This window comes from Ahaetulla prasina, chromosome 8, assembly GCF_028640845.1.
Source record: "Ahaetulla prasina isolate Xishuangbanna chromosome 8, ASM2864084v1, whole genome shotgun sequence".
NCBI classification, from domain to species: domain Eukaryota; kingdom Metazoa; phylum Chordata; class Lepidosauria; order Squamata; family Colubridae; genus Ahaetulla; species Ahaetulla prasina.
In genome coordinates, this window is record NC_080546.1 from 72,848,733 (window position 1) to 72,858,194 (window position 9,462).

The following is a 9,462-nucleotide window of genomic DNA, read 5'->3' on the forward strand; positions in this document are numbered from 1 at the left end:
GATTTCTATACCACTTCACAGTGCTTTCCAGCCCACTCTATGCGGTTATACAAAGTCAGCATATTGCCCCCAACAATCTGGGTCCACACATATCAAAACGAGATATGTGTGATTTCCACTGCTGCAATCTCTTGTTTATACGCTCTTATATCTCTTGCATCATAAATACGCCCCCTAAGATTGAATTATCCAAAATTCTTTGAATTCAAATGCACAAGTAAAAAAATCCAATTGAAAACCATTCTAAAAGTCATTACGATTCTCAAGTTATTGTAAGGTGAACCATTCATGAGCCCCAGTACAAAATCAATCCCTAGTACAATTTTGCAAACCATAGAATATATTCAGATTGGGTAAAACCAAACTTTTTTGTGGGTTGAGGAAGGCAAGAGGTCTTTTGCGTAAGCTTTTGTGATTCCTGAAAAAAGGTGTGGGTACTTTATTCAATAATAAAATAGGGTTGCATTTGTGCACATTTTGGACTATTATTTTACAAATCATTTTGGGAACATTCAGTTCCAACTGAAACCATTAGTTATCAACTTTTCTCTATATCCACTTTCAAAGATACTCTAAATACAAACCATACCTGAGCTAATGAATAAATTAAACCTTAGCATAAATAGTCTGGCTGATTATTCTTAGCAACAAATGATGGAATCTTAATCCTAAATTTACAATGTATAGAATGACCAAACAGAAAATGACTAACAGGTCAAACTCACTGAGTACAATTTTGGTTATCTCAGTGTTTGTGTCTATAAAACTAATGTTTCTGTGTACCTTCTTATTCACCTTCTTGAAAACAAAAATAGGTCCGAGCCTCCAACCAAAGAAAGGGCAAAACCAGGCAGAATAAAAAGTTCAATTACTAGTGACTGAAAATATTTTACTATAAATTAAGTACCAATTTTAGAAATCATTGATATCCAATCTGTCCAAATTGCAGTTGTTTTCTCACAAATTACTTTCATATAAGTATGCATACACTTTTGAAGAGGAGAAATTATATGTGAAGGGGAAGGGTGAGAAACGGAAATTGTTCATGGAAATCTGGACTCAGGAAGCATTAACTAGTGTCGTGTCCCACTCCTCCGCTGACGGCTGGGTCCGGGAAATCCGAATCAGGCTTGCCTCTGCAGCTCTGCCCAAAGTCCTAGCAAAGTCCTCAGAGCAGGCAGGAGACCAGTAAGTGACTTCAGCAAGATAAGTTCGACTTTTGCCTGACTCAGAGACTGCCAGAAGTTTATTCTCCTTTATATAGGCCATGGGTGTGGCTCCATGACTCAGCACTCATTAAGGCCTGCCCCTCCCTTCCCTCTGTTGCCTCCGCCTCTCCAATCTTCTGATCACGAGGTCACTCCAATCAGCTGTTCTTGGGAGTAAACCCTCCTCAGGCTCACCTGCTGTGGAGGAGGGGGAGGGGTCTAGCTGCTCCGTTTGCCTGGGCATGGAGTCAGGGCTGGGGCAGGGAGATGCTCCTTCTTCTGCAGTTTGTGGGGGCATGGAGCCAGGACTTGGGCCGGAAGGCATAAATTCCTCAGTGTTGGGGAGCAGGTAAGAAGGCCCCGGCTGCTCTGAGGGCGGGCAAGACACAACAACTAGTTATTCTTAACTCTATATTAAGTTCTATTGAATGTAATGTCTCATTAAAGAATTCATAGGATGCTGCTGTACTAAAAAGTTTTAATATGAGCCTATGAGTCTACAAGGACAAGAGAACCCATGAAAAACCCCTTGAGTTACTCTAAAGTAATAATGTTTAGGATTTTCAATCATATCCAGCCAATCCATGAAGTTTATTCTCCTCCTACAGTTCTCCATTTTAAAAAGGTAAGTGTGTCCAGTGAAAAATATCTGTACCAATGAGACTGTCCATCAATTCAGAATCTTTTTATGGAGTCTCTATATATGTAGACAGCCTTCAAGGATATAGAAGGCTATAAATTGTGAAAGAAGATAAGAAGATGACATAAGGCTCAAAGAAATCTGGGACCAGGACACCGACACATTCTGTCTCTAGTATAAACCTTATTTGATAAGAGCCTTAGATCTGTTACATGTATTCTGATTGACAGTCTAAAATAAGAATTTGTAAACACACAAGGAGCCAACAGTTTGTCACGATTACCTTTACAATTTTTATTCACGATTATAATCATCTAATATATTCTGTAGTTATCAGTCATCATTGTGAATATTTTTTTCCATTATTAACCTCTTATAACTTGGCCAAAGTCACCCAGCTGGTTTTCATGCCTAAGGGAAGTCTAGAACTCAGTTTCCTAGTTTCTAGACCAGCATCTTAATCTGGGACCAAACTGTCTCTGTAATATTCTATCTATTTGGTTGATCAAAATGCAGTTTTGGAAACATATGTGTCCAAATGTGCAGTTTTTATAGCTAATATCTAAAACAATGTACAACTTTTTCTATAAGCATGACCTACAACAACTTGGCCAAAAACTAACTCTTTAGTTTTTAAAAACAAATTAGTATAAATTCTCATAAGAATTTAATCAATGCAGATGTTCAGTTTCCATAGATTAGAAATTGACAGTCCTTGTGACTATTTCCTTTCTGTCTGGAATATTTACCCCTTTTAAAGCAGTGTCCTTTAAATATTCACTGAAGACTTTATATGTTCCCTCCTATGTTCCTTGTGTGAACATTATGAATAAATGGTTTTGCTTTATATTGCCTGGGATAATATAATGATGGAATGGATGGATGTTTCTTTTTCCTTCTATGTAAGTTGTGCAGCTGACTGCAAAATTGTAGTAATTTTTACATAGTGGCTAATCTGGCTATTTAAACCTTATAATAAACTTATAAAAAACGAACACAGATGTTGATGTCTTTATTAAGAGACTAAGTAATTACTTGCACTAAAGTATCTAATGTGAAGAAGAGCAACCAAGAATCTACCAAAAAAAAAAAAAGCACTGTAATTATTAGTGCTAGTTTTAACCACCTGCATCAGCTCAAATTACCTAAACAGGACATTAGCAAAAATGAATGTCATACTGTTCAACAATTCAGTTCTACTATTTTTTGCATAACAGTTATTGCACTGGAACAAATTCACCAATTAAATATAAGACACAAAGACACAAAGACCTAAGAGTAAATAGAATTGATAAAAGCCTAACAGATTTATGAGAAGATCATTATAATATCTTACAACAGTCAAACGTCAAGACAATAAATTCTTTTTTAAAAGTTATCTAAATCTTTTTTTCCCCTCTCCTCAGAAGAGCATGGAACAGAAATATATATTTTTGGAAGCTCTCTAGCATTGATTAGCACCTTGATAGAACTCTAGGAAAGTTTCTCAAATTTTATACAATTATCAGAAAATGCTGAGGATTTTCTGTCACATTTGAAGAGGGATGTGACATATAGCCAAATCACTCCAGTCTCCTCCCTTAAAAACAATTATTTTCCAAATTGTGCTCTGGGATAAACTACTTTCACGAAATACTTTTCTTAATAATTGTAGTAATTTGAATTGTTCCTTCTTCCCTTTTCCATCCTTTTCACCTATGGATTTTTTCATAAATAAAAGCTTACTAAAATTTTAAATATTACAAGCTTGAAATATTACATCCCAATATACATCAATGCAATACATAATAAACCTTGATAGCTGTCCAATGTGCTGAAATTATTCATATTGGTGTGCTCAGGTAGTAAGTTATGAAAAATTCTGATTTTAAAAGCTAAACTTTTACATGAACAATTCAATATATTTATTTCTAGATTAGATAACTTCAAATTCTTTTGATGTAAATTAAGCTACATATTTCACTTAGTTTGCTGTTCTTCAAATCAATTCAGATCTTATATGATTCCTTCAGAATTATTCTACCCAACATTCTATCAAATGAAAAAGGTAAGATTATTTTATCAATATTTTATCAATAATTTATTATATCACCCAAGACATTTCAGACATGTACTTTCTTTTTAAGTCTCAAACTTTCCCTCCCCATACTTTCGGTAACTGTTGAAAAGGGCTACAAATCTTAAATGGTGTATGCTGGGAAAGCCAAATAAACTATTGATCATGCACCTTAAATATAATTTCTCCTACATTATGTGACTTTTTGAGTACTAATACTTGACTCCATTTAAAGCAATTCCATCTGGAAAATTAAGATGAGAGACAATGATTCTCAACCCACTTTATAACTTTTCATCATTTCTTTCTGCATGCTAGGTAGGTAAATTACAGAATTCTTGGAGTATAATCTCTTTTGCTAAATTTTGAGAAATTTAATTTTCAGTCACCAAATTCCAATTGCCAAATATAAATGAACAGCCATAGTTTGAGGGAAACATTTGGCTAAATAGGTCTTGTATAGCCTTCAGTCTAGTAAGACCTACAAACTTTCCAATCAGTATTTCATATTCAAACTACATCATTGAATTATTCACATTGGTGAATTTTGTTAATATTTGTGTACTAGAAAATATATCATTTACTTTTCAAAAGGCACTTTAAAGTGTTCAATCTACAGTAATTGATGTTTGGTCTCATTATTAAGCCAAGCAGTTAGGGAAAAAATGCTGCAGTTCATCATAAACTAAAGAGCAGCAATTAATATTTTCTTACTTCAGCTCCATCAAAGAATGTTCTACATTTTGCAAGAATAATAAACAGCACGTATATACAAACACACATAAACACACAGGTGGGAGGGAGATCCAAGAAAGAGCGAGAGAACCAAGAGAGAGAGAATATGCAACAAAACTTAAGTGTTCCTTAAATGAGTTAAGCACAAGTATTTTGAGTATCAAATTGTTAAAATGGTTATGTTTAGAATAAGTGGAAGACTGCATGGCAAAGATGGAAAGCTAGTGGGGGGGAGGTTTCAAAGAGATTTGGAGGAAACTGATCAGGAAGTTCCCAAAGAAAAGATTTTTAATTTTAGACAAAAGTTTTCCAAGAAAGCAATCTATCCTTCACGGAAACACAAATTATAAATTTTATTCTCAATTTCCTTAGATTAGAGTAAGTTCCATCAGGCTTTCCAACATTCTCAAGAAAGTAAGCAAATGTCTTTGATTTAGGGACATGACATTTCCCCAGGCTTGAGCTGTACAATTTTCATAACCCAGGTCTATACTGAGGGGGATTTTTGAGAGTTTAATATATTTTGATGACACAAAGTTAGAGAAAGCAATTTAGAGCATAATCTAAGAATTTTCAGTGTAAAAGATTTCTTTGGAAGACAAATTTATGTGGAAAGAATCTCCTGATGATAAAAGTTTAAGGGCCATTAGAAAGCAAAAACCTAGATTAGGCTTTCACTTAAAGACAGGAATGACAGGAATGTAAATATATTCCCTTATTATGATATATATTTTAAAAGTATGAAAACATGAAACAGAAAAATGACTATGAGATCATTTATACCGATAAAAAAAAATAGTGTTCTAAATTGGTGAAGCTGGAATCTACTGATGTCAGCCAAAGAAAAAAAGACATTGAAAAAAATGTCCATGGAGATTCTCAGTCATCCAGGTCATAGTTGCTCTAAAGGTGCTTTTTCAAAAGGCAACTGGACTTTCTTGTTTTTCCTTAAAAACATTTCGCATCTCATCACTTCTTCAGTTCTGACTGAATGGTGAAAGATGGAAGGATTTATAAATAAGGAACATAAATCTTTCTATCCTCCACCATTCAGTCAGAACTGAAACAGCTTCTTGGATGATGACCAAACTATCTTCAAGAGAAAAAACCCCAAGAAAGTCCAGTTGCCTTTTGAAAAAGCACCTTTGGGACAGTGAAGAAAATGGATCTTGAACTATATAGCCTCAAACATAGTCTGACAAGAGTTTGAGGGGTAAGAGTGAAGCAACCCATTAATTTTCAGTTACAATCTTATATTAAAATAAAAGCACATAATTTTATTTAAGCATTCTCTAACACAGTTAAAATGCAATGATTTGTTACATATACTCCTCTGTATGAGACAGCATAAAAACAGACTTTAAGCATAAAGAATAAACTGAGGTGCAGCTTAGAAAATTGTGTAAGGTAAAGTATAACATAGCTTGAAGATGATTTCTTTGTCTTTGAGGGTAGAAAGGGGGTAATTCTCTGAAAATGTGGGAGTCAAGATTTTGGCATCTATTAAAATAAAGGATGTATAAAGGCTTTTTATATAGCTGAACTAAACTTAATTCTAGACTGAAAATACAAAGCATTCTCTATTCTTACTGATATTGTACAGACATCGTTGTAGTGCAGTGGGTAAACAACTGAATAGATAAGAAATTCAAAATAGCATATGACAGCCTTGCCACACATATTTTTATTGATGAAGTTTATCAAAACTTGTCATTCCTACAAAAAAGAAGAAAATTAATTTTCAATGTTTTATTGTATTATATTTCCAAATCTTCCTGAACTACTTCTGTTGTCCCACCATGAGATCATATAGTATATGTATATTGTATACAAGCAGCTCAAGCTTCCCAAAATAAATATTCCCAAATTAAATGTTCCTTTCAAAATAAAATAATAAGGAAGAACTTTTATTTGAGGAATGTTCTAGTGTTCCATAATGGATTTTGATCAATACTAATTTTGTGAACCTCATACACAGTTTATGGGTATCAAATTACTTATGTAATTTGTACTTACATATTACCTATGTAAATGTATGGCACGATATTAACTTCATATTCAATCAGGATCAAATCTGTATAATTGTTTTATTAATGGCTTCTTTCTTAGACACCCTTTCCCTTGTTGATTCTCAGTTGATTCTCAGTAAGTTAAACTCTAATATACTTTACAATCATCAGTACTTTTTTAATATCATGACCACACCTGGTCTATCTGGGGAAAACAGCTTTTTTTTTTTTGGAAACAAGAATATTTGTAGCTGAAAATGGGACTCATAATCTTTACATTAGTAACAAGCCAGCTGGCAGATGACAAAATTTAAGTCAGGGGTCAGTAAATCACCTGCTATTTTATTCTAGTGCATAAATTGCTCTCTGGAATTGAGAAGGAAAATGATAAACTATGAAAAAGAGTTATAATAGGACACCAATAGAAAATGCAGGAAATCTTCCTCCATTAAATATCCCCATTTGTTTTGTTCTCTGTCACATTCATTCACAATTGAAAATGCATGTTAAAGGTCAATTAGGAATGTTTGCAAGATAGCATAATTTTAAAAAAAACAAGCAGCTTCTTTCTCCACATAGTATTAAAGCCTTCAGCCTGAACCACATTTCTAGCATTTACTTTTCTTAGATGAACCAAAACATGCTTTCTTTCTTTATAAATATGATGTATAGGATGCTAGATACTTAAATATCGAAAATGTCCTAATAAACAGTGACAGGATAGGGAGTGGTTTTTTGGGGGGTTTTGGGGTTTTTTTCCTCTAAAAGAAAAGAAACAATGGGATGAAAAACAAGGGCAACTCAGAAGAAACAATAAATTGTGTATTTCAGAAAATTGGGTAGACTGATGCTATTATAACTGTCTGAATGCCTATACATGCAATGAAGATATTTTGATACAATTCTCTTTTGAGAACATTTTCCCTATAGAGTACGAAGAAGATGATGCTTGGTTGACTTTTAGCCTGCCATCTGAAAACACAGAAAGAGCAGTCTCTATTGTTTGCAGAATCAATGGACTGTGTTTCTTCCTCTGTGGCCCCCCCCCACCTTTCCTGCAAAAGTGCCCTTTCAAAATGTACAAAGCTGACAATTCACATTTTTTTTTTAGTGTTGTAAACACAAGTGCTTATTGCTCCCCTAATTTGGGGGGAGGGGGGGGAAACGGAGTTTGCATATGAGAAGCCTCTATTAGGAAACCACCCAAAAAGAGCATTTTAACTTGCAACCGTATATATTGGATAGAAGGGGATATCCCCCATCCTTATTCTTCCTGTTGAGCAAACGGGGATAATTTCCACCTCCTCCCCTCGCCCTTCCCAGCCCTTTCAACCATTATCTGTCATACAAGCAAAAAAAACAAAACCCGAGGCTCGACTTACCTCGACTTCCCTGTTCTTCTCTTTGTTTCTACCTATGGAAGTTCTCCCATTGCTGGTCGCCTCCTGGGCTGGGATTACCGAGATCCGCCGGAGAGGCATTTGGACCAGGCTGTGGGTTGCCTAAGCCTGATTGGACGCCTTTCAGCTTCGCTCCCACTGAGTAGCCCACCTGGAAAATTGTTCATATCCTCGCAAGTCGCCGGAGCCTGTGCCTTGCGAGAAATCAAAAGAGCGATTCGGAAGATTTCCTTTGAGGAGTGTCTGGGGGGGGATTGAAAAGCAAGAAGCAGCAGCAGCAGCAACAGCAGCCGCCCTGCCCGTGACTTTCAGGCAAAGCGCCGAAAGAGGCGGCCGATTAAAAAAGGGCAGAATATTCCAGGAGTTTGAAAAATTCTCCGAAGAAGAAGAAGGCGGCGGCAAGAAGAGTTCCTGCGAGTCGGGAACTCCGCAAGCTTTGTCACTGGAGCAACCTCTTCCCCACCCCCCACCCCTTCCTCCGGAGCATTGTGGGAGACAATTCAATGTCTCTTGTTACCTAATAACTGTCATGGAAACGAAGGCAAAGCTGGGTCTCTTGATTAAAAAGAGAAAGAAAGAAAAAGAAAAAGGCGTTCCTTTTCCTCTCACGGCTTCTCGGGCGCTTCCATTTTTTTTGCACAGTCGCGACTTGGCCGCTCGGCTGCTGCCTCCCCTTTCCCGAGAGACTGAGAGAGAGAGAGAGAGCAGCCAGCCGCAGCCCTTCTCGGCCCGGTACCGCCTGGTGCGCTGGCCCTGCCTCTGCCTAGGTAATCAAATTAAGGGCACAGGCGAAAGGCGCTTAGCGTCCTATTTTGGAGCCAAATCTCTTCCCCCGGAAGGCACCTCCTCGCCCTGTCCTTCACACGCCTCCAGTTAATCTGCTTAGGGTTCAAAGGAGCTGCCCCGAAGTGTGTGTGTGGGGAGGGGGGGGAAATATCATTCATTCAACCTAAAATAACAAAAGTGGTGCCGACAGAAAAAGAGCAGCAATTGCAAACGGGCCTTCCCCCCCCCCACCGGGGCAACCAGTAAGGGGGGGGAAAAATTTTAACCCTTTCCTTCCGCATCTTCAGCAAAAGTACTTCAGTGGACCGCTTTGCCGCTTTCTGGACAGTTTTGGAAAAGGGGAGCCCCATGACAACAAGAGAAGAGGAGCGGTGTACTTTAACCAGTAATTCCCTTGCTGAACCTGGCAGGACACTGAGCCATAGGGGCAGCATCCTGACTGGTTTTTGCACTGAATGGGATTCTAATTTGGTGAATTTCAAATCCCACAGATGCTGGGATGGGGAAATGCCAGTTGTTTTTCCCTGCTAGGGCAGGGCAGGTTGGTTCCTTGATAGAACTTTCCTTTCTAGGTCTGAGGTCACCACTGCCACCTCACTCCCCCTCGCCCTGCCATACCCACTGTGGA

The 9,462-nt window shown here is 37.2% G+C and overlaps 1 protein-coding gene across 8 annotated transcripts in view; it reads right to left on the reverse strand.

Moving 5' to 3' along the window:
- Nucleotides 1-8,893, reverse strand: part of MARCHF1 (membrane associated ring-CH-type finger 1) — a 160,207-nt gene extending 151,314 nt beyond the window's left edge. For 4 of the 8 annotated variants that reach the window (XM_058192340.1, XM_058192339.1, XM_058192338.1 and 1 more), the window contains exon 1: nt 8,031-8,150. Coding sequence is in view for 2 of the 8 variants with exons in the window: in XM_058192342.1 (XP_058048325.1) it covers nt 8,031-8,129 (99 nt within the window). In the remaining 6 variants the exon portion in view is untranslated. The other 4 variants (XM_058192342.1, XM_058192341.1, XM_058192344.1 and 1 more) reach the window with 3 other exon arrangements.
- Nucleotides 8,894-9,462: the final 569 nt, after the last annotated feature.